We start from the raw sequence: 26821 nt of genomic DNA on the forward strand, positions 1-26821 counted from the left end.
AATTAGTGAGCTATACATCAGAGGATTGTGTATAGTGGTTTTTTTAACTCGTTGTGGAAATATAACGATTTTCTCATTCATGTAATGCATTAAACATCAACAGGGAATAAATAAGGGATTTTATACAAAACCTGTTTGCTTTTGTAAATTTTCAGAACCACTTTTATTTTTCGCGTTAAAACTCACCCCCCCCTCAATTGTTACTTTCTAAACATGCACAAATTTTATTTTGTTAAATAGCAGTTCCTGTGGAATCAATATTTTTTATTATCACGACACTATCGATATATTTACCGAGAAGTCATCAGAAAACTACCACATATTCCCTGGATTTTTAATTCCGATCGAGAGAAAAACTCTCAACAACATTGTTTTCCATTACACAACTTTAACTCACATTCACTTTTTTCATTTTTCGTAAACTTTTTATCCCTAGCAAAAAAAGCATTGTCTCCATCTTCTCCACCTAACAAACAAAACACCATCTTTCATTAACTCGAAAATACAATTCTTTGTATTCTCAACTCAACCAAACAAAACTCACATTCCAAGTCAAACAAAGTAAAGAAAGGATAAAGGAGACTCGAACAAAACTAGAAGAAGGAAACTCAAACAAAGCTCGAATACGGAAACTCAAAACTCAAAACTCAAACCAACTCATTTCTTTGCCTCTCTCATTATGTTTTTGGTAAGTAAATATTTTCTCCATGGTTGTACTATTAATGTTGTTGTTTTTGTTATTGAAATATTTAAGGTTTAATGTTATTGTTGCTTTTGAGACAAAGGGTTTAATACTTTGTTGTTATTGTTGTTGTTGACATTGAAGGTTTAATGTCATTTTTGTTGTTGAAATTGAATGTTCATTATTGTTATTTTAACTTACCAAAGTCTTGATATCTTTCTTAAAGGTTGTTAAAATGAGTAGTTTATATAAGTGTATAATTATTACAATATGGCTTAACAATTTTACTTAGCAAAGTTTTGAACTTAATAAATTTATCATTCAAAACGCATGATTGATTTGTGGATGATTTTTCTTTTATTTTTAGAAAGTACATAATTATGGATCATAGTCGGATGAAAGCCAACAGATTAAGTGATGAATATGAGAACGATGTGGTTCAATTTCTTGAATTCTCCGAACAAAACCTTCCCTACAAAAAAAACTTTTTTATTGTCCTTGTGTTATATATGTGTATACAAAAAAACATGGAAAGGAATAATTATTTAATCATCTAGGTTGTGATAAAATTTGTCAAAGTTATATGACATGAGTGTGGTATGGTGAAGTGAAAAAAAAACAAATTGCTTCACATAGAGATGAAGTCGATAAACATATGAATGATCAATTAGAATATATGATCTATGATATTATAGAAGATTCATTTATGAGAATCCATGTGTATAATACTTTATGTAGTGACAAGGAAAAATTGTTATTTTCAAGGTGCAAAAAGTTTACACGATTGTCACCCGTGTTAAGATTGTTTAATTTGAAGAAAAAATGGGTGGATGGATAAAAGTTTTAATGAATTGTTGAAAGACATGCTTCTAGAAGGTAACATGTTGTTGAACCTTAATTATGAAGCCAATATGTTATTATGTTCAATGGGTTTGGACTATGTCAAAATACATTCTTGTCATAATGATGACATATTATATAGGAAAGAGTATGAAAAACTAAATGAGTGTTCGGGGTATGGGGAGTCGTGCTACAAGTTGAAGGACAATGGTGTTGCTAATGATGATAATGGTGTAAGCAGAAAGGGTCCTCCTAACAAGGTGATGTGGTACCTACAAATAAATGCAAGGTTCAAGAGATGGTTTTCTAATATAAATGATGTAAAGAATATTAGATGGCATACAAATGAAAGAAAATATGATGGAAAAGTTTGTCATGTAGATGATTCTTTACAATGGAAGAAAATTGATTAGTTGTTTCAAAAATTTGGCCATGGGCCAAGAAACCTTAGGCTTAGACTTGCCACTAATAGAATGAACCTGTTTGGTAATCCGAGTACTAACTATACTTCATAGTTTGTTCTTATAATTTATAATCTATCTCCATGGTTTTGCATGAATCACAAATATATGATGTTATCTATGATGATTTTGGATCCAAAACAATCAGGAAACAATACAGATGATTATCTAAATCCATTGATTGAATATTTAAAAGTTATATGGGAGCAATGCATTGATGATGATGATGCATATTCGGGTGAAAGTTTTAAGATGTGTGCCATGTTGTTTTGGATAATCAATGAATTTACTACACACGGTATTTTATCTGGGTACAATGTTAAAGGACATAAAGTGTGTCCTATATGTGAAACACATACATGCCTCCACCAACTAAAGAATGGAAAAAAGATCCTTTACATTGGGAATTATAAATTGATAAGACCCAGTCATCCATATCGTATATTTTGGAAGGATTTTAATGGTGAATAAGAGTTTGATATCACTTCAAAGCCCTTAGCTGGGGAGAAAATTTATAAACTACAATGAGACATTAATGTTTTCTTTGGAAAGAACCAAAAAGGGCATGTGGAGAAAAATATATGAAAAAAGAGGTCGGTGTTCTTTGATATTCCATATTGGTTTAGCCTAGATGTAACACATTGGCTTGATGAGATTCATGTAGAGAAAATGTATGTGATGTTTTAATTGGAACACTTCTCAACATTCAAGGCAAGACAAAGAATGGTAAGAATTCTCCTTTGGATTTGGTGGAGATGGGTATAAGTCAAGAGTTAACTCAAAAATAAATAGGTAAAAGAACATATTTGCCCTCATCATGTCATACTCTATATAGAAAAGAAAAAGGTTTTTGTCAGTGTTTTCAAGGTATCAAAGTTTCCTAAGGGTACTCATTAAATGTCAAGAAACTTGTACCAATGAAAGATCTCAAATTAATTGGCTTAAAATCTCATGATTATCATGTCTTGATGCAATAACTTCTACCAGAGGCTATTCATAGCATTTTTCCAAAAAAATGTAAGGGAAACTATCATTACATATGCTTATTCTACAATGATATTTGCAATAAAATTACTGATATAGAAAATTTAGATAAGTTGGAACACGAGTCTACAATTATCTTGTGTCAATTGGATAAGTATTTTCCTCCATCATTTTTTTACATTATGGTTCACTTAAATGTTCATCTTGTCAGAGAGATTAGATTTTGTGGCCCAGTTTATTTAAGGTAGGTGTATCCAATAGAGCGATAGATGAATATCCTTAAAGGGTATACAAAGAATCATCACCGTCTAAAAGCTTCGATCATTGAAAGACACATCATAAAAGAAGCTATTGAGTTTTGTTCAAACTATTTGTCGGAAGCAGACTCTATAGGAATTCCTAAGTCTCACCATGATGGAAGATATAAAGGTGAAGAGTACTCCATGTTTAAATGTTAAGTCAATGACCCGAGATGTAGTTCTTCAAGCACATTTGTATATATTGAACAACATTTATGAAGTTCAACCTTGCTTATTCGCTCAGAAAAGACTTATAAAGGAAAAATTTCCCCAGATGAGTGAAAAATGGTTGTTCGCAGAGCATAACAAAAAGTTTCATACATTTGTTTAATGAAAGGGTTTTTAAAGATAGATAGGAATGCATCAGAGACAATTAAATGGATGTCATATATGCCTAAGTTTAATTTAATAAATTGGTTTACATACGAAATTAGTAAACTTTCATTCTATACAAAATCAAAGGATGGTCGTAGTACCATGCAAAATAGTGGGGTTATGGTTGAGGCTGAATCCACGTGCTTTTCTAGTTCCAAAGATAAGAATATTGTAATGGCATATATACCGTACTTTGGGGTCATTGAGGATATTTAGAAGATTGGTTATTTTATATTTAAAGTGTCTTTATTTAAGTATAAGTGGATTGATAGTAAAACTAATATACAAACCGATGAATTAGGATTCACACGGGTTGACCTTTGTAAGGAACCTTATATGAACAAATCATTCATCATGACATCCCAGGAAAAATAAGTTTTTATGTCGTTGATCCTTCTAACAATAGATGGTCAATTATTATACAAGAAAAACATATTTTTGCTAGTGATAAAAATCAAGATTTAACTCTTGATATTTCTGAGAACCCTTCTTTCGCAACACATGTGTACCTCATATTAGTCGATACATTTATATCTTCACCCATTCTTATTGATTCTATGGGAGTATTGGAAACTTTACATCCAAGCATACTTGTTTCTTGAAGTAAATCCATAGTGTAATTCCTTTGAGAAATTGATATACCATTCTTTGTCTATGCAATTTTCATCCCTAGAAAATACTTGAGCTAGCCTAAGTCCTTGACTTCAAATTCCTTGGCTAGAAGTTTTTTTAGTTGGTTGACTTGTTCATCATCATCTCTAGTGATTACGAATCATCAACATTGACAGTAAATAAATCTATCTTTCCATTCACACAATGCTTGACAAACATAATATGACATGTTTGGCATTGAACATAACCATCTTGCTTGGCAACTTTTGTCAGTATGTCAAACGTTGCCCTTGGTGATTGTTTGAGACCATATATAGACGTGCAAAGTCGGCACACCATGTTGGACGTCGTGGGTGATTCAAGTCCCGGAGGAATTTGCATATATACCTCTTCTTCTAACTCCCCGTTTAAAAATGCATTCTTTATATCTAATTGGTGCAAGAGCCAATCTAGATTTGTTGCTGGAGATAGTAGAACCCAGACTATATTGAGTTTCGACTGGTTGAGTATCACAAGTTTGGTATGGTAATATTTTTTCATGTTCGGTTAGTTTAAAAGCCAAAAGTTGGTATTATGAATTTTCAATAGGATGTATGTATGATTGCTCCCCCTGAATACAAGTTTTTGGGTAACATGGCTGTTTTCAATGAAGGTTACATCCATAGTGTGGTAAAATTATTTTGTATGGGGAGAGTAGCACCAATATCCCTTTTGGTGAGGAGAGTAACCAAGAAAAATTCATTTGAAGGTTTTTGGTCTAATTTGCTTAAGTGAGGGTTGAGGTTATGGACAAAAGTTGAACATCTAAATATTGTTAATGGAATGGAGAAAATGATTTTGCTGGTTGGGAATAAGTTTTGAAGTGTGGAGAGTGGGGTATTAAAGTTAAGGATCTGTGAGGGTGTTCAATTTAGAAGGTGAGTTGCTGAAAGGACAACTTCTCCCCGAAAATATTTTGGGACATTTGTGGCCAACATGATTGATCTAGTCACTTCTAGAAGGTGTCTATTCTTCCTTTATGTTACTCCGTTATGTTGGGGAGTGTCCACACTCGAACTTTGGTGAATAATTCCAACCTTTTGAGGATAGGAATTTAGAGCAAGGTTGTAATACTCCTGACCATTATCAGTACTAAGAATCTGAATCTTGCTATAGAATTGTGTTTGTAATATCTTATGATAAATTTCAAATATTCTCCCTACTTCTGATTTTTCCTTCATTAGAAACACCTAAGTAACATGTGTGTGATCATCAATAAAGGTGACAAACCATCTTGATCCAGTAATGTTGTAGACTCGTGATGGTCACCATACATCAATATGAATTAATGGAAAAAGGTTTGGATGGTTTATAGGATTGGGGTGCGTAATGGTTTCGGGTATGTTTAAACAATTAACAAACTTCACATTGAAAATGTTCCTTGTTTTTATTGAATAAAGAGGGAAAAGTATTTTTCAAGTAAATTAAATTTTGATGGCATAATCTTTAGTGCCACATCATTACAAAATTATTATTATTATTCGAAACTACAGTTGCTATAGGATAATGATTCTTGAGTTTTTCTTATGATTTTTCCACTTGAAGGAGGTAGAGTCCAACACACTCTATAGCATTTCCAATCGTCTTCGCCGACTCCAAAATACAAACTTCGCACAAGTTATGGAGGAATTTAGTAACACATTTCAAATCTATTATAATCTTGTTAATGGACAACAAGTTACAATCAAGTTTAGGCACACACAAAAACAAAGTCGAGTGTAATATTTGGTGAAATGATAATTGATCCTTTACCCATGACCTTAGAATGTGTATCATTAGCTATCTGAACACTATAGTTATTGGGACATGGAGAAGAACTACTAGATAAAGTAAGATCTCTAGTCATGTGATCAAAAGCCCCTGAGTCAATAATCCATGACTTTGTTTTTTCCTTACCAGTGTTTAGAGCATGTAAGTGATTACCTCTTTGAGCCACTACAACAATACCACCTTTTATGCAATTAACATCGTTTGCTGAAAGACTTTTTGAAGAGCCTCCATTTTTTTCTTTCTAAAAGGAGATGAGCTAGAGTATACCTCAACTCCTTGATTGTTAAAGGCTATGTTACATTTTCCCTCATAAGGTTTTTCGTGTATACTTCAACACGTTTCCTTTGTGTGACTAGGTCTCTTGCAATGACCACACCAAGGACGGGTTTTCTGTTGTGGTGGCCGAGACCAATTTCCTATTGTTTCCATTGTAGAACTCTCGTAAGAAACTGTGGTGGGTGTCCCTAACATTAATTTTCTCTTACTTTCTTCCTTTCTCACTTATGAAAAGGCTTCTCGAATTTTGGGAAGTGGATTGATTCCAAGATTCCCTCCACTTCATCTGATACTTGTTTAGTCCTAATAGGAATTTGTAAATCCTATATTTTTCCAACAGTTTCTTATACTTCTTTTAATCTTCTGTACAACACCATATAATGTTTTCATATATGTCAAGTTGCTTCCAGTGTTTCTTAAATATGTTAAAATAATCAGTAACAAAAGATTCTCCATATCGAAGGTCATAAAGAATGCTTTTTATCTCAAATATGACAGATATGTTGTCAATGTTTGAGTATGTTTCCTTCACTGTATCCCATATATCTTTTGCAATGTGTCATAGAACATGAAGTTTTCACCAATTTCATTTGTCATGGTATTGAGCAACCATGGCATTATTTGGATGTTCTTAAGTTTTTATTTTTGAAAGTTTTTGTCTCCTTTCTCATGACAATCAGTATCTCCAACGGTGTAGCCTTCCTTTCCTTTTCCTTTGAGGAAGATCTTGACAAACCTTACCCATTGAGTATAGTTTTGAACATCTAATTTATTACCTATGATAAGATGAGTGAGCTCTTCGTGTGAACTGGTCGGAAATGATCCAGTCTCCACTATGAGCGGTTCATCAGATTTTGGTCCCCCCATGATTTTATGGTGCTACGTTAGGGATGATTCAGAACGTGCTCTGATACCATGTAGAAATATACTACTTATTTCTCTATATAGATGAGGAAATATATATATATATATATATATATATATATATATATATATATATATATATATATATATATATATATATATATATATATATAATGAAATAAACACAATGAGTGACCCACTTGACCATTTCACACATATTAAGAAAAATGAATAAATGAAATAGAGAAAATGATATTTTTTACTAAAGTGTCATTGTCAAGTATTGTGAATGATAAAAGTGATATTAATTAGAGGGTAAAATTGGAAAAAATATATTTGAAATTGAAATGGATCATATATTTTGTGACATTATTTTATTCCAAATGGATCACTCATTATGGGACAGAGGGAGTACAAATCATGCTTTATGGTTTTATCAATACACATCATTTATTAACAAAAGCTTTGAATAAAGACATAGTTGTCATAAATATACCATTAGCTGCCCTATACGGTCTTGTTCCTATTTTCCAAATCAACAATTTCATAAAAAAAGAATATTAATTTTTTTATCGAAACAAAATAGTTTAATGAAATAAACACTTACCACTACAATTATGAAATGACAACATAAAAGTGTTGAAAAGAAAAGTCATAAAAATTATAAATACATACTGGAATCCACAAGAAGACAATAACCACTACCAATGAAACCGTATATATTATAAAGTTTGGCAAGGAGTAAGGACACCTAAGTCGTAGAAACACAAGATTAGAGCCGAGTCAAAACATGTGTGTATTAGGAAATAGTGTATTTGAGAAAGCAAATAATTAGAAAAAATAGTGAAAAATATTCTCACCATTTGGATTTCCTTGCTCACAGAATATTCAAAGGAGAAGAACAACTTCTGGTGTCATTATACCTACAAGACATGTAAAACCCCTTTTAGCTACTTTAGTCATTGAAAGCTCATTTTTCTGTGCTACTGTAACTCAACGAAAGGAAACAATAACTTAACGAAACTATCGGTATTTAAACACGTCTAAGTCTAAAAATTATCATGGGTCAAATTGTTAACATATCAACACAAAAGATCAATTCTTTACAAATCTACAATACTAATTACTTTAAAACACTAAATGATATAAAAGGTCAAAATTAAAAAAAAAAAACTAGATCATTAAAAGTCCCAAAACATTACTTTAAGAACAAAAGGAAAACCCTTAAACCTTGAAAACCCTAAATCTATTTTCAAAGGAATACTTTAAGAACTCAAAAATAATAGGTGAAACTTGAAAATCTGCATCAACATTAAAACAAAAGCATCAACAAAATAATGAGTGACGATGAAGAAGAAATGTCGTGAATAGATGAATGAGATAAACTCATTTTACTTGTTTTGTCGAAGAAAAATGTTTCAGACATGAAGATGAAATCACTTACGAGAGAAGACGAAGACAAAACTTAGAAAGATAAAGGATCTGAAAATCGCAAACGTGAAGTTAGAGAAAGGGTATTAAGAAAATCATAAACCCTTCGATTGGATACATATCACTAGAAAACGCGATGACAAAATATTCGATTGGATACATATCACTAGAAAGCGTGATGACAAAATAGAATTATCTAAATCATATGATTTTCTTATATGATAGATTTAAAGAAGTGCCTACAAAGTACATGCTGAAATGAGAGAAATGATCATATTGAATATGATTATGGTTTTAACAAATAAAATATATTTTAAAATGTATGTGATTCTCACTTTTCAATTCAGAAATTATTATAATTTTTCCATTTAAGTTATTTAATTATTACTCTAAACACTACTTCCAATATTTTAATAAGATTAATTTATTAAAATATAATTTCTTATATGATAATATTATTATGAAAAATGTTATTTCTACACCAAAAAGATACACTACACCGTATTTTACTGCTTACCGCATTGGTGAACAGTAAAATATTATAATAATAAAATATTATTTTACAAAAATATATATATATAAATTATTTTTTTATTAAAGAGTATTGTGTGATTAATCAACTTTATAACTTCATTGTTTTTATATCTGTGTCTTTATTAACCAACTTCATAACTTCGTTAATCAATTTTTACATTTCATTAACTAATTTTGTTTTACCACTAAAAACTATTTTTAATATCCAAACATTTATTAACCAACTTCATAACTTCATTAATCAATTATTTACATTTTATTAACCAACTTTATTATAATATACAAATTATTGTTCATACACTGTACATAGACACTGTTCACCTGATACTGTTCATGTGCGTGCATTGTTCATATGATACTATTCATGCAATATTCACATAACTATTTATGTACGGTTTTACTGTTCACCGTATTTGTAAATAGTATATATAATATATGTGTAAGTTTGAGGGTAAGATTTATCATTTTGAAGGATCTATCATTTTGAAACGTATGAAGATTTTCATTATAGTAGAAAAAAACAAAAATACCAAAATTTAATTTAATTTAATTTTATTACAAGAATGAGATCAACCTGACGCATGACTTGGCTTCCCTCACGCTACACCCGTCGAAGGCACACACGTCACCATCATTAGGTCCCCCTTTTCTCTCTCCTGCCCTTACTTTACACTCCTCCCCCTGCCCTAACTGCCCTCCTCCTATTCGGTCACCCTCCCACATTCCTTCGGGTACCCCAAAAACTTCCTCTTCTTCGGGCACCCCCACTCTCTCTCTCTCTTTTTCATTTTCAAAATTTAGAAAAAAAAATGTATTAAAGAATGAGAGAGAACGAATCTACAGTTTTTTTTTGTTTTGTTTTGTTTTATATCACACATCAACAATTATCTTAAATTTAGTAATTTCACATATTTATTATTTTCTTTTGTTTCCGTTTCAGCATTGTGTTTGAAGTTTCTACTCATTCAGTTAGAACAACACAACACAACACAACACAACACACAAACGTTTGATGTTCGTGTCTCTCTTGAACCATAGCTTTCTCTGTTATTAAGGTTTCACTATAGCTTTTTTTTTGGTGTAAAGGGTTCACATTACTGATCAATCTAGGGTTCAACCGATTTTATTTTTTTGGGTTTTTTTTGATCTGGTTAATGTGATCTACTTTCCCTCTTCATCCATTTTGAATTTCTGGGTTTTGTTGGATTTCATGTTTTGAGTTTTATTCAGCGATAAAGTTGTGATTTTTAGGTTTTATTTGGGAATTGGTTATCTGGGTATGTTTTGGAGGGTGTTTAAGGTTTGATGATTCTGGGTTTGGTTCTTTAGGGTTTGATAAAAATGGGGTTAGGTGGTGAAAATGCTAAGGTAGTAGTAGAGTCTTTGGATGTGTGTAAATCAAAAGGGAGAAAGAAGAAGAAGAAGCAAGATGGGGTAATGGAAGATGAAGAAACTGAAACTGGGTGTTGGCTTAGCTTTAGGTTCATTGGAAGCTGCATTTCTTCAAGATCCAAAGTTGATAGCTCTGTTAGTGGCGCAAGTACTAATTATGGTAACTTCTGTTTCCTTTAAAGAATTACTGTTCTTATGTGTTTGAAAGTTTCGTTGAGTTAGAGATGAGTTCTTAAATTGTACAATTGTAGTTGTGATTTGTTAACTTGTGATAATGTTGGTATATCACACTATATTGATGTTTAAAATTAAGATCTTGGTTTTCTTAGTTGGTTACATTTCCTTTTGAAATGGTACCTATTTCCTATGTAGCATCGACACTTCAAATCAATGTTAGTGTTTGGTGTATAACCCTAACATGACACTGAAAAATGTAGTTACGTTCTACTACTTTCATTTTCTTAAATTACTAATAGCAGTGTATACATTGTGTCTGGTGTTTGTGGCATTGCTTTATAGCCTATTTCTCGTTCTTGTCTTACTATGATAAATGATGCTGTTCTAATTATGTTTTTACTGTATTTGTTGTGTTTTGGCTAGCTGAAAGCAAATCAACTATTGATACAAGTAGAGACCAGCCATCGGTTCCAGTAGCCTCTTCGACAACCACTACTACTAGTAACGCTGAAAGCAACTCATCTACTTCGAAACTTGAAGAGGAGCTTAAAGTTGCTTCCAGGCTTCGAAAATTCTCTTTCAACGATCTTAAGTTGGCAACAAGAAATTTTCGGCCCGAGAGTCTTCTTGGTGAAGGTGGGTTTGGTTGTGTGTTCAAAGGATGGATCGAAGAAAATGGAACTGCTGCTGTGAAACCTGGTACTGGACTTACCGTTGCTGTCAAAACCCTTAACCACGATGGTCTCCAAGGTCATAAAGAATGGCTGGTTCGTCATTTTTCTAATAAGATTTATCTTCCTTAAATTCATGTGTCTTTTCTTTGAATGTTCTGTGTGGATTTCTTTCATGCTTTAATCTCTTGTTTTGGTTCACGATACAGGCTGAAGTAAATTATCTCGGTGATTTGGTTCATCAAAACCTTGTCAAACTTATAGGCTACTGTATCGAGGATGATCAAAGGTTGCTTGTATACGAGTTTATGCCTCGTGGAAGCCTGGAAAACCACTTGTTTAGGAGTAAGTTACTATTTTCCGACAAGTTATGTTCTATTTTATTTTCCAATAATAGATGAACCGTTATGGCAATTTTAAATTTTCTTACTTATTCTGCTTTATACCTTATTTCTTAATGTTCTTGTGCACAAAACTATATTGCTGTAGGAGCCTTGCCTCTGCCATGGTCCATTCGGATGAAAATTGCTCTAGGAGCTGCAAAGGGACTCGCATTTCTTCACGAGGAAGCTGAACGACCTGTAATATATAGGGATTTCAAAACTTCCAATATACTATTGGATGCAGTAAGTGCCAAACGTTACGACATGATTACCTTTCATTCTTTCCTTTATTGTAATATTTCTAATAATATAACCATTCAGGAGTACAATGCCAAGCTCTCCGACTTTGGACTTGCGAAAGATGGTCCGGAAGGTGATAAAACCCATGTGTCTACTCGAGTTATGGGAACTTATGGTTACGCAGCACCAGAATATGTCATGACAGGTAAGTTTTGTTGGTTATGCCAAAGTCCAAACCCACAACTTCTAGTTGTATTTCAAATTTTCACGGACATTTGTTTTGTTTCGAGTCCTTTTAAATGGAATCAAACATCTGTATTATCTAATCTTTATATACTGGATTTAGGGCATCTTACATCAAGAAGTGATGTGTATAGTTTTGGAGTGGTACTACTTGAGATGATAACCGGGCGAAGATCCATGGACAAAAACCGACCAAATGGCGAACACAACCTCGTGGAATGGGCTAGACCACATCTAGGAGAAAGACGAAGATTCTACAGATTGATTGACCCTCGGTTGGAAGGTCACTTCTCGATAAAAGGAGCTCAAAAAGCTGCCCATTTAGCCGCACACTGTCTTAGCCGAGATCCAAAAGCAAGACCACTAATGAGCGAAGTTGTAGAAGCGTTGAAGCCTCTCCCAAACCTAAAGGACATGGCTAGTTCATCATACTATTTCCAGACGATGCAAGCCGACCGTTTCAGCGCGAGTCCGAATACTCGAAACGGTAGACAAGGAGCGTTCACGAGAAACGGACAACAACAAAGGAGCCTCTCCATATCACATGGTACTCATGCCTCTCCATTTCACCATCAGTATCCTCAACATTCACCAAAACCAACCGGAAAGGCGCAAAGTTGATGAATTTTCTGTCACTTCACCTTTTCATTATTTCTTATTTTCTAAGCATAGATGTAACATCTTCTTGTGAAGCCATTTGTTCATGGACACAACTTGAGGGCAAAAGAAGCATGAATGTAAGGGCAAGTAAAGCTTATTGAGCTAACTACATGCATGTTTTGAATCACCATGAATTTGACAAAATTACATTAACACCCTGGTTTTGTTGAAGCTTGAAAATTGTATGCTATAATTGTGGTATCAAAGAGTTTGGCTACTTAAATTAATCATTGCCAGTTGTTTATGGAAAGATGAGAAAGAAGCTTTATTTGCATTAATTTATGTTTGTTGTGTGTATGTGTATTTAACACTCTTACTTGATTCCATCAAGCATCATCAACTCTTGTAAGAGTATGTGGGGATGGATAATATTCTTTATGGTTGTTTTCATTTAATAATTGGAGCTTCTTTAATTTATTTGACATGTACTACCAAAACTAAATAGTATGATAAATTGTCATCATAGATTATATCACATTTAATGGAGTGGAATATATAATTTCCATGTGTGCGGAATTTTCACATGTCGGTTTCAATTATTGAAATGGTATATGGGTGGAATATCACCTATATGGCTTGAATAAAAGAACATATGTATAGATAATTAAAAACACATGATACATTTAGGGGTGTATGTGAGGTGGATAAACTTTCTAAAATCCACTTAAATCTACCAAAAAAAATAAAATTGGATGGGTCAGGTTATTTGGTGAACACACGTTTTAAAAATGAAAAATTATTCAAAATAATTGGGTTATGGGTAAATCTACATCTAACCCACAAAATTTATAGATTATTGAGTGACTATTTTTGATAAGTGATGACTTTGATATCTTTGACTATTTTAATTATAATCTTTTCAACATATTATTTTATTTTGTAAGTATTCATTTTAACTTGCGTCATTCTAATTATTTTGATGTTAGTTCTTATAAGTTGTAAGTATTTTATGCAATTTTAGATACTGCCATAATATAATTTTGGTTTTTTCAAATATATTTATAATGAATTTTAACATGCATTTATTCATTTGATGTTTTACGGTAATATCTTAAATTATTTATTAAGAAAAATGTGACACATAATTTATAATTATATAAGGAAGAAAAAAAGGAAAAAGAATTTGGATAATCCACCATCCAACCTAATCCAACCCATAAATTTGTGGTTTTATCCAAACCGACCGAATGATATTGTGGGTGGTTATTTTAGCTCACTCAAATCAAAACCGACCCATGTACACTCCTAGATACATTGAGTGAAATAACATGAAGATAGATGGGAGAATTAAACTTAAAGAATTTTTTTTCTAGTTTCCAAAACAACAAATCTCTTGTTACATTACTTCATGATGTTCTAATGACTTATCATAAATATTTTCAAGACACTTGTATTTATCACCCATTCTTTAAATATTATTAAGTAATTCACTTAAATTAACAAGAAGAAAGTCGAAGTCACATGGTATTATTGAGAGGGTTGAAAAGGAGGCTTGAAAGATCTAAAGACAATTGAGTGAAGGAGCTACTACATGTCCAAACTTTGGACGTACTGGACCACAACCCATTCTACTATCGAGGCGACACATTTTAGACTCATACACGACACTGAGGCAGTCATTCCTGCCGAAGTTGGGGAACTTAGCTGGAGAACATTGCACCCCCTCTAAGTTGAAGAAAATTCACAAGAAATAAAGGAAGAGCTAGACCTCCTAGACGAGAAGAGATGTTTCTCCACCCTTATTAATGTTGTTGTTAAGCAAGCCATTTCCGCCAAATACAACAAGAAAGTTAGGCCCAAGAATTTCAATCATGGTGACCTTGTAGGAGGAGGAAACGTTGGAGAAGAGAAGCTTACACCCAATTAGGAAGACCCTTAAAGGGTCCAGACCAATTAAGACAAATGAGCCTACACCATTGAAACTCTTCATGGGGAATTTATCCAAAGAATTTAAAATGTTGCTAAATTAAAGTGCTATTACAACTCGATCGCTTTCTTATTTTTTTTGAAAACTTATACAAATGTAAACGTTGCACTTCAAGTTTAATAAATTAGACTCACTTATATTTTTCTTTTACATTATTATTGTTTTGAATTACAATAGGTGGAAACTCAAGTCATTCCACCGAGACTTTCACCAATTCACCACTTATTTTCTTTTTTGAACTAAAAGACATAAGAGGGCAATTGTTCTGATCACTAAATAGTCACACGTTGTTTGAGAATTGAGGCTAAGGATAGTTTATACATAACACTCACACTCCTCAATCCAACAAGACACATTTTTCAAAGGACAAAGCTGTGACAAGTTCTCACACGCAAAATGGATAATACCTCATAGGTGTAGTGGTCATTGACTTGAGGTTGACTTGAACATTAGAGTTAGAATGAAGGGCAAGCCCACATGCTCGAGATTCACACCCTACCCCTTAGCCTCAACTGGGGGCAAGTATTTCGTTCACCAAGTAGTCTCACATTGCTTGGAAATCAAGGCTAAGAGTAATCTATATACAACACTCACACTTTTTAACACAACGAGACGCCTTTTCCAAATAAAAAACGGTGATTAGAGGATTTGAGGTTGACCAAAACACAAAATACTCAACATTATAATATATAGTGTATTATTAGAAATATATCTTACATCGTCAAGCTTCCTAACCAAACACAACTTATGGATTTATCATTACTACTCCCTCCTTCCCACAATGAGTGATCCACTTGAAAAAAAAATTCTAAAATGAATGGTCCATTTCAATTTACAATTAATGACCCAAGACTTTGAATGTTATATTCAATGGTGTGGACAAAAACATGTTCAGGTTGATCAACACATGTTCATAAGCTAAAAAAGCTTAGGAGACTCTCAAGACTGCTCATGAAGGCACATCCAAGGTTAGGATGTCAAGGCTGCAGCTCCTCACAACCAAGTTAGAAACTCTAAAAATGATGGAAAATGAATCCATATCTTATTTTAACATTCGTCTGTATGAGATAGCCAACAATTCTTTTACTTTGGGAGAAAACATGTCAGAAAAAAAGCTGGTTAGAAAGATTCTTAGATCTTTATCTCAGAAATTTGACATGAAGGTACCAACTATTTAAGAAGTCCAAGACTTAAGCACCTTGAAGGTTGATGAACTCGTTGGTTCTCTTCAAACCTTTGAAGTTTCTAAAAATGAAAGAACAGAAAAGAAGATCAAAGGTGTAGCTTTTTTATCAAATACTCAAGTGAAGGAAGATCAAGGTGATAAGGATACTGGAGAAAGTGTTTCAGAGGCTATAGCCCTTGTTGGGAGAAAGTTTAATAGTGATTCGAAAAAGATGGACATAAACTGGAGGACAAATGTCCCACATAATGTTGGAATAAAATTGTTTTGTTCCATATCCCTTAGGTTTTGATGATAATATTTAAAGAAAAATAGAGTATACTAATGTTTGTTCAAGTGTACAAGATCATAGACTAAAATTCATATTAAATCTAAGTATTGGTTCTGACTATAAGCATCCAAAGAGAAGCGTGAAAATCAAATTCTAATGTATCAGAAGCTGAAGAACTGACTCAAAAGAACTCATCTTCCAAAGAGGTCAACATTGAAAGACCGGACTCTGAAGAACAAACTTTGGAGAAGTCTACTTATGGTGATTAGAACCTAAGCTAATCAAAGTGACACTGATGGGACACTGTTCATCTTTGAACATACTTTATCATATGGTAACCTAAAGCTCTAGGTTATTCATAGAGTCAACTGGGATACAACTGCTAATTCCTTTTGTAGCAAAGGTTTTTCAAACTAGGTTTCACCTAACATTACAGTTTGGTGAAACATCCTAACGTTTCTTTTGAAGCTTCTCAAAGGAATCAATGATTACATCTTCAGTGACTCTTTTCATCATTATTTAAGAAACTAAAAGACTTGAATATCTATACAACACAAGAACATAACAATAGACAAGATACACGCATACACGCTGAACATGCTAAACAAAAATTGACAATTAAATAGAAGCTACTCTATCAAAGAATTTGGTAGTTCATAAGCAATCAATCCATTTGAAGTTGAGTGCTCATAAGTCATCAGAACTCCAGAAGCTAATAATTCAGAAGTTGATCCTACCTCAGAAGCTCATCCTTAAAATGAAGAATCTGAAGAAGCACAAGATAACTCTTCAGACGCATCACAATCCAAGAAGAACTTTAAGTACAAGTCTTCTCATCCAGAAGAGTTAATTCTTGGAAAAACAGATAACCCTAGAAAGACAAGGTCTGTCTTTAGAGAAGAAAATTCAATGCCAGGACTACTCTCCATGACTGAACCTACTCCTATTGAAGAAGCACTTTCTGATGATGGTTGGGTTATGACTATGCAAGAAGAATTAAATCATTTTCAAAGGAACAATGTATGGAATCTGGGATCCAAACCTTCACAGAAGAAAATTATTGGAACAACATGGATATTCATAAACAAGTTCAATAAGAAAAGAAGAAAACAACAACAAGATCTTCCAGAAGAGGTATAATCGGGTCTCTTCTTTATCTAACCGTTTTTAGACCAGATATTCTAAAATGAAGTGATCAGAAATTACTGTGGTAAGAAGATATGATCAAACTTCTAATTAATAGTAACATTTGAGTAGCTCAACCTCTAATTCTCAGAATTTGATTTGTTGTTTCTGATAGCATATAAGTGGGTCATTTGATGTTTGACATCTGTCCACTTACGTGTCAAGTATCTGGAAAATTTCATGACACTTGGGTTATAAGTTGTTGCATAATAACATGTGGTTCAAGATGTAGATATTTTGAATGATGTGTCGATCTCTCATTTGTCATTATGTTCGTTCTCTAGCCTTCTCCTAAAAACAACCATTTCTCTAAAAAAACCTTTCTAGAATCCTAAAACTCCTTGCAATGGCATCATCATCAAATTCAGTTCCTATGATGGTAAACTCAAGAAAATCTCTCGCTATCAAACCAAAAACCTTATCTATTAAAGAAGAAGACTTAAAGTTGATTATTGAACAAATTATGGATTTTGAAACCTTTAGGGTTAACGGGTTTCGATTGCAAACCTATTTTGAAGATCAATGATGGTTAAAATATTTTGAAATGCTGAATGATCCTACCTTTCCTTACCTAGTTAAATACTTCTGGGTTAGGGCAAAAATTTATGATGAAAGTTAAGTTATTATTTAGGAAAATCAAAAGATTGCTGATAATGAAGAACTCGGAGGGAAGACAATAGTTGAAATGGGTTTAGAAGCCTTCAAGGAGGTGTAGATTAGATAAGTTTTTAGAGGATTTAATGTAACTATCATTCAAGGTCATATTTCAAAACTCCTGAATTTAGATAAGATCGGTAGATGTACTCTAAACACCAAGGAAAGCAGTCTTGAATCATACATGATCAAGAAACGGTTGTTTCTCAAAACTAAAGATTTTAGGAAAGTAAAGAACATGCGCATTGAACACAGGCTCATGTTCAAGATATTAACTGGTTGCCTGATTCCAAGAGAAGGAAGCACTGATCAGATCTCTTGGGATCACAAACACTTCATTTGGTTTTTGGAACACTATGAGCTAATCAATCTTCTGACTTACATCTTTCCTTACACGTGTGAGCCAATTAAAGACAATACTAAGAATAACAAGAGGAATGTTCCCTATCTAAGGCTTATTTTTGAATTGTTTCATCAGAGCAGATTGATTGAAAATCTGATGAATCTTGGTGCTAATGAAGATATGGAAATATTCTCTCAGCTGTTGTACTGGGAAATATGAATATTATCAAGAAGAAAGAACTAACCCTTTCTCCTTCAAGCATTAGGATCAGGAATGAGAACACTAAATATATCAATGATTTTCCAACCATCTCCAAAATGGATAATCCTGAAGTAATTATGGAATATATCAAGTTGAATATAAAAGAGACCAGAGTATCTCTGACCATGGATGATATTCCTGAAGCTCCTGAAGGTAGTGTATACAAACCTTCAAGAAAGAGGAAGCAAGTTGCTTGTGAATCTGAAAAGGTGGTTCAAATATCACCTAAGAGGAAGTTTGTACAACTAACATAAGTTCAAAAGGAAGTTCAAGAGGTGACCTCCACAACTATCTTAATTCCTACCAAGACTAGGAGTGAAGCCACTAGAAAGACTCCTCGGAAGATAACCACTTTTGAACTATTTGTCAAGAAGAAGAGATTAAGGAAGATGTTGCTACCAAATATTGATAATGAAGAAGAAGAAGAAGAAGAAGAGGATGAACAACCTTTGTTTAGGAGAACAAAGGTTGTAAACAATGATACTCTGAACGTTTCAGCTGAGGATGTTCAAGAAAGAGTAAGAATGATAGATGTTGCTCTACTCAATAAGGCAATGGATAAGTCTTCTTTTGTTAAAGCTCTTCATAAGAAAACAAAATCTAAAGATATAGAAGAAGCTTTGGAAAAAGAAGTTGAGAGTCCTTCTTTGTTGGTACCTCTGACTTGGCAGGAGAATTAACTACTCAAACTCATGAGATCATTGAGAAGGAAGTTCTACCTGCTTCAGTTATTACAGATGTTGTGAACACATGTATTCATCTTAATCTTATCTCAGATAATAATTTAAATTCTTCAATTTCTCCACTCATGACTAAATCTCCCACACCAACTCCACCTCAATCACCAAATTCCTTATCCAAAAACACACCTTCACCATAAAAACACGTCACTTCATCTCCTCAACACATTTCTGGCTCAGATACTATTATTATAGCTCAATTGCTAAAGAATTTCTCTCAACAAGATATTGTCCCCATAACATCTATTCTAGAGGATTTTCCAAATCAACTAGCTGGTGAATCATTCTCTGATCACAACTAGTTAGCTTTCTAATTCGAACCAACCATCACCCATCAATGTTATGCCTGAACCACCCATTGAGATTTATGGTGTTAAGTCCTCTATCAATAGCTCAAGTTCTGATTATGTTTCTTCAAAATCAAGTCCTCTCAATATCAAGCCTCTCCAATCCATCCCTCTGAAAACTAGATCTTTTGTTGTCTCTCCTTAGCCAAATCTTGTTCAAACTGACATTCCTGCTCAATCTGAATCTAGACAAGAAATCTAACATCATCCATTACCAGAACAATAAATATTCACTCTCACCAGTATTATGTCCCATCAAAATCCCGTTCAACCTCACCATGAGATTACTTCTCATAACCAGGTTGAACAAGTAACTTTGAACAAATCTTCAATGGATTCTCCATATGATCAAACTGTTGGTGTAAGCCCTAGAGGCCAATACTTTTGGTACTTGTATCGAATTGTTTATTAATAATAAAAGGCTTTTTCTTTATTATGTTTGTTTAATAAAGTCCCTGGAATAGATAGTCCGTTTAATGTATCAAGTGTGACTTAATCATGAGAGCACATTAAACATAAGGACACTATTCTTAAAGTGTCCGTAGTCGAGCTTTATTGTGAAGTGGGATAACATTAAAGCATGAAGACTATTATGTTTATAGACTGATGATCACATCTCATGGATCATGGATAAGGAGTTATCAAGTCTCAAACATATGTATGAATATTAAGAGTAATATTTATACTGGATTGACTCGCTATGAGAATACTATATAGAATGTTATGCAAAGTGTCATAAGTTATTCTCATGGTGATAATGGTGTATACCACCCTTCGACCTGAAACCACTATGGACCTTAAATGTAGAGTAGAGTGCCTTATTGCTGATCAAACATTGTCCGTAACTGGATGACCATAAAGACAGTTGATGGGTACTCCACGACGCATGCTAAGGGACATGAGTGACCTAGATGGAATTTGCCCATCCTGCGTAACAAGATAAATGTCTATGGGCCCAATATTGAACTGGACAAGGATGACACGGTTTATGCCTTGTGTTCAATATAGACATAAGGGTAAAAGGGTAATTATACACATAATTATTATCACAGAAGGATTTGTCAGATCACATGATATTTTTGTGTCTTGGGTAGCAGTGATGTGTTGCTAGATACCGCTCACTGTTTATTATGTTAAATACGTGATTTAATATAATTACCAATGTCGCGAAAACCTATAGGGTCACACACAAAGGACGGATTGATGAGAGATAGAGTAATTAAGGAATACCGTAATGTACGGTGCCCTTAAGTGAATTATAGAACATCGTAAGGTACGGTGTACTTAAGTAGAATACGAAATATGGTAAGGTACCACGAGCTTAAGTGTTTTTGGCATATTATAAGATATGGGCCATCTACACTTGAGTGGACTTTTTAGCTTGCAGCCCACACAAGTGGTTCTATAAATAGAACCCTTGTGTAGAAGCATTGTAACACTTGCAATTTCGTTTCTCTCTCTTTTTCTCACTCAAAGCCTTCATTCGTAGCAGCTAGCACTGAGATTGAAGGAATCCGTTCGTGTGGACTGAGTAGAGGCGTTGTCATCGTTCAACGTTTGTGATCGCCACAAGAGGTAACGATTCTATCACTGATCATGCCCATTCGTAAGGATCATTGAGGGAGAAATTTTAAATTCCGCTGTGTTTTGGATCGCCATTCCCCTTCAGTGGTATCAGAGCCACTTACGAAACCATGAATCTGATAACTATTTATTTTCTGTATTAATACAATTAAAGACAAAATGAATCAAAGAATAAACGACTAATTAAATCGAGATCGATCAAGTTATATATATGATATAAGTAATCCTGTTGCAAAATACGGTATATATGATATATTGTTTCTGTTTCATTCATTCAAACACTTAATGGTTGTTTTCCTTTGAGCGATCAATGGTCGTTTGCTTCTTAATCCGACATTAGTATGGTGAAGCAATGACGTGTTGATCAATCATACTGAATCAACAATCGAGATGTGTTTGAAGGTCTGAAATTGGTGCATTAGGGTTAGTGACGGCACAAGGGTTGTGTTGTCAAAGAGTTATGCGATTAGGGTTGTGACTGCACAAGAGTTGTGCTTTCTAACAGATTTTCAAACAGTGTTAACCGGTTAACGTATTTGGTTAACCGGTTAACGCAAGACGGAATACAACCTTCTAACAAATTTTCAACAGTGTTAACCGGTTAACGCATTTGGTTAACCGGTTAACGCAAGACAAAATACACCCGTTCCCACTGACCGGGCAGCGGACCCCGGCTAACTCTGCGTAATGTGATCGGTCGTCGAAATTTAATTTGGTTTTAATTAATTAAAAGAATTAAAATAATAATAATAATGTGTTTATTATTGTCTTGTGGTGATCGGTTATGGCCTTAGTTTTCCTTTATTTTGTTTTGGGTTTTTAAAATACGATCTGCGTGTCGTGCCTCTCTTTTAATCTCATAATGTAACTTCTTTTCTCATCTCACTCCCTCGTATGTAAAACGAGTTTCTTTTATGTAATGTAATGTTATGAAGAAAGAGAAGAAGTCAATATCAAAGGAGGACAACCTTGAAGATCTTGCTTGGAGAAGCTTAGATCGTTATTAGGTTAACTTAGGTTCTCTCATTGGCTTGGGAGAACAATTGCGCTAGGGGCCATAACTGTTTTATTATATATGTATGTTGATACATGTGAATGTATGTTGATGCATGTGAGAGACGATTTATATGATAAATAAGCCGGTGAGATCAGAATAATTGCAAATTCCCTCAAATTAAATATTAAGTTTATGCTTTCTAAGTTTTAACACTCATCAAGACTAGTATCGGATAATGTAGGTTTCGCCTTCGCGAGGTGCATGTTTTATATTAGTAAGGTGCGATGGGATAATTGTAATATCCAATTGTTAAAACAATTGGTCAAACTTGACTAAACAAATTATAATAAGATTATATATGTTTAGAAGCAAGAGTTGGAAATTATCCATGTGATGGATTGGAATAAGGAGTTATTCACCCAACTAAAATATTCGAGAGTTGTATTAGATACAATTGGAAGGAGTTCCTACCTAAATAACCTAGTTTTGTGTAATCCGCCTACGCGGACTTAAAACGAAGTGAAATATGGATCTCGACCCACTAGAAAATCTTCCAACGGGATTTTCCGAATCAAATGGTGAGGGTCATTTGTTTTGAGTAAAATAGTGGGAGCATATTTAATTAAAGGCCTAATTAAATATGTTATTGATACTTATATTTTCATTAATTCTTATGTAGATTACCATGACAATAAACACCTCTAACAACATCTTGCGATCAATCCTTGACAAAGAAAAATTGTCTAGTGTAGCACCTCAAATTTGCACCTCCCATTTGTATATACATTTTCATTTTAGGTCGTTAACATTGCATTGTTCATTGCATAGTCCATCAAGTCATCAGGCAAGACTGGTCAAGAGATTCAACTGTGCAAGGCAACAAGAGCATTCTCCAGGAGGTCAAAGCCCTAGGGTTGGTACAATGAGTTCACATGATCCAAGGATCATTTTGAAGTGGTTTGGCTAAGTATTGAAAGCTCAAGGCTCATCAGTCCATGTGCAAATCATCTGAAACCCTAAAAAGTCAACAAAAGTCAACTGTCAGTTCAACTATGGATTTGGAGGTGGGAGATGGTTAGAGATGCCTCATTCATGTGTAAACAAGTCTCATTTGATATTTCAAACATCAACATTGAAGAATTTGAAGTCAGATCAAAAATTTCCCAAAATAGCAAGTGACCTGTAATTTGAAGTTTCCAAAAATGGAAAGGTTTTTGACCAACTTCAACTCAAGATTACATCATCAAGAAAGATTCAAATAAAATTTTGTCCAACATGAAAGTTGAATATCTTTCTCTCCCATTTCCAAAAAGTCCAAGATCATGGATTTCTCATGTGTGGTTAAGAAGATATGGTTCAATCATGACAAAGTGTGGTTTGAACTTCAAATGGGCATAACTTCTCAACCAAAACTCCAAATTGGATGGCTCTTTTTGCATTGCTCTTATTTTGACCTCTAGTTTCCAAATCTTGCATTACATGCCATGCATTATCATCACATGAGCATTTGGTCATACACTTGATTTTTGGAGGGAAATTATGGAATTTAAATTTGGGGCATTGTTTGAATATTGTATCATTGCCATTAGCTCCAAAACAGATTTTTAAGTGAAAATGAATCAAAATTCATGCACTATTCACCATGCATTTCATGCATAAGGTGAAAATCACAATTTGCACTTACACCACATTTTGCTAATTCCAATTACCAAATAGCTTAAACATGATTAAAGACTGATTAGTAGGAGGTATAAAACAAAAACCCTAACTGTTTCAGCATAACAACAATCATAATTTCAGATCTAGATCAAATTCATCAAACTTTTTCTCTCAAATTTTCTTTCAATTTCTTCAAACAAATTGCATTTCTCTTGGTTGATTCATCATTCTGAAGCATCATTGAGCAAGTTTGGAGGTAGAATTCAAGAGAATCGTGGCACATGGAAGCATATTCAAAGCATGAAGCATCAATGGTGATTTGAAATTCTGGAGGATTCGTGCACAATTGAACTTTAATCTCTCATCCAATCAACTCTACAAGCTGCATAGAGGAAGTTTGGAGCATTGCAAAGCCTGGACAACACGAATTCCAACTTCTGCTCTTCAAGAGGTCACCAATCGAATCTCTCATTTCTCAAAATTATTATGATAATATTGTAGATCTTGATGTGCTGATCATTCTGAGCTTTGAACCATGAATTTCCATGCAATATTGACTGAGTTAGGTTAATTTGAATTTTCATGTGTGAAACTTGATTTGCTCGATTTGACCTTAATGTGATGATCCATGCTTAATCCATGCTTGATTCATGATCTATGATGAATATGCTGTGTGTTGATGTGCTTATTTTTAAAATCTGGAGAATTTGTTCTTGAGTGTATGAACAATACACTGTTCCTCTGTTGCACGATGAAGAAGATGAAATGCAGGTCTTTGGCAACGGTTCTGATCTATTATTACCACGAAAAAGCGTTGCCTATTGTGTTTCTTAGGGTTTGCACGTGATTGGTGCATGCCAATGCCCATGCACGCTTCTAATTGGCTCTCGCCCGCGTTGACTGCCAGCGTTTTAATGAAACGCGACGTTTCATCCCTTCAGCGCCAATTAATTCAATTTAAATATTATTTCATTTAATTCATTTCCATTGTCACACTTTTATTTCATTTCATTTTCAAACTTCAAAAAATCAAAACAAATTGAATATTGATCCAAAAAAATACCAGGTTTTTTGCATTGTGATCCTTATTTTCTCTAGTTTTTTATCATCATAAGTTTGCAAGTTGTGCTTGGCTGGATATTTTTTGGTGCTAGGATGTTTGAGTACATGTCCATATTTGACCTTGCCTTGGTTATCATGTTGTGAAATGCTGGTCTTTGATCCAATGAATGTGAAATTTTGCATGCTATAACTAGACATATTGCTTGACATTTTGGTGTTGATTTGGTATTTTTATCAATTGTCATCTCTGTTTTATGCTTGTGCTAAGTTGGTGTGACAATTTGTGTCACACCTTTGCTTGTTCAACTTGTGCTATGAATTTGCCATGCCAAATGACCTCCAATTGTCCTGATTTTTTGTGTGATGCATGTTATGAATGTTGTGATTGATCATGAATTTTGTTGGAATTATTTGAATCATTTCTGATTTAATTGAGATTTTTCATTCTGGTTGGTCACATTTGAGCTTTAAAATTGCCTTGAACTTCAATTGATCATGAAATGCTTTTGGTTAATGATATTGATGTGAGACCTTTTGGAATGTGTCAATATGTGATTGAAGTTGATTCATGTTAAATTTCATGTTCTGTTTTGAATGTTTGACCTACTTTTGACCCTAGGCTTTGACCTAGTGGTTTGGACTCACTGTTTGGATTGTGGATTTCAAGTTAAGAAGCACATTACCATGGTTGAAGTGGTTCACTCATTTGAGTTGATTAATTGGTTGATGATTGGCTAACCTTATGTTGCTTTGTAGGTTGATGCCAAGTCCTTTGTGTCGTGCCTATTGGCTTGTGGCTTGCACATTGTTGCCTAATGCTTTATCTGTCTGATTGTGTGATTGACTGTTGTCTGTCTGTTTGTTTGAACTGCATACTGATTGGTTTAGATTTTTCAAAGGTACCTAAGTTGCTTTGAGTTCTTTTGAACTTGCTTTTGCTTTGCTTGGTTGCTTAACCACTGAGGTATAATTTCTCTGACTTCATGTAGTCTGGAAGACCTGTCCTGTTATGTGGGCAGGCACCTGTCTGAAGCCCTCCTTAAGAGGCAATGCTTGTGAATGTTTACTTTTGTGCCAAGCAGGTAAAGACCTCTTAAGAGGCAATTGGAAGATAAAAGAGATATGTAATCCATCTCCTGCTATTCAGTGTGTCATCCACTTTGCTCACACACCATGTGTTGATGCATTGTGGATATTAACCCAAGATCTTTGTTGTGTCAGTCATATGTGGAGAAGAGTTCCTACTTTCTGAACTCCCACACCTTCTATTTTGAGTCAAGCTCTCCCAGGCCAGGGATAAGAGCTGTGAGGTCTTACCCTCACTTCCCGTTTCATCTGCTTCACCCTAACTCTCAATGTTAGGGTTAAGAGCTAACTACACCCGATTCCAGTTGGCTTGTGTTTTACAGCCTAACCTTGTATGAGCCCAATTGATTGCATATAGTGTGTGTGATTATTTATTGTGCTTGTGTTGTTTGACTGTGCTGTCTAGGATAGCTTGCTCCCTGTGCAAGTTAGATAGAAATCTCAACCTAGGACCATTGTGGATTGCATGATAACTATTAGGCTCGAGTCAGGCTCCCTTCTAGTTTGTCATTTCCCAGTCTCTGGTTAGGTTAGAAGTTCTTTCCCTGCGTAGGGGAACTACGTCGCCCTGATTCTCATACCAGATGAG

General features: G+C 34.0%; 1 protein-coding gene across 2 annotated transcripts; it reads left to right on the plus strand.

Moving 5' to 3' along the window:
• The first annotated feature begins 9939 nt into the window (after window positions 1-9939).
• Window positions 9940-13211, plus strand: LOC127075219 (serine/threonine-protein kinase PBL34). 2 transcript variants are annotated; one of them, XM_051016709.1, is made up of 6 exons: window positions 9947-10719; window positions 11160-11503; window positions 11617-11752; window positions 11897-12033; window positions 12112-12235; window positions 12377-13211. In XM_051016709.1, the coding sequence occupies exons 1-6, from the start codon at window positions 10509-10511 to the stop codon at window positions 12892-12894; spliced, it is 1470 nt and encodes a 489-aa protein (XP_050872666.1). In that variant the 5' UTR covers window positions 9947-10508; the 3' UTR covers window positions 12895-13211. The 2 variants fall into 2 exon arrangements, with proteins under 2 accessions (XP_050872665.1, XP_050872666.1); XM_051016708.1 differs by having other exon boundaries at window positions 9940-10719; window positions 11897-12235.
• Window positions 13212-26821: the final 13610 nt, after the last annotated feature.

This window comes from Lathyrus oleraceus, chromosome 4 (assembly GCF_024323335.1).
Source record: "Lathyrus oleraceus cultivar Zhongwan6 chromosome 4, CAAS_Psat_ZW6_1.0, whole genome shotgun sequence".
NCBI classification, from domain to species: Eukaryota; Viridiplantae; Streptophyta; class Magnoliopsida; order Fabales; family Fabaceae; genus Lathyrus; species Lathyrus oleraceus.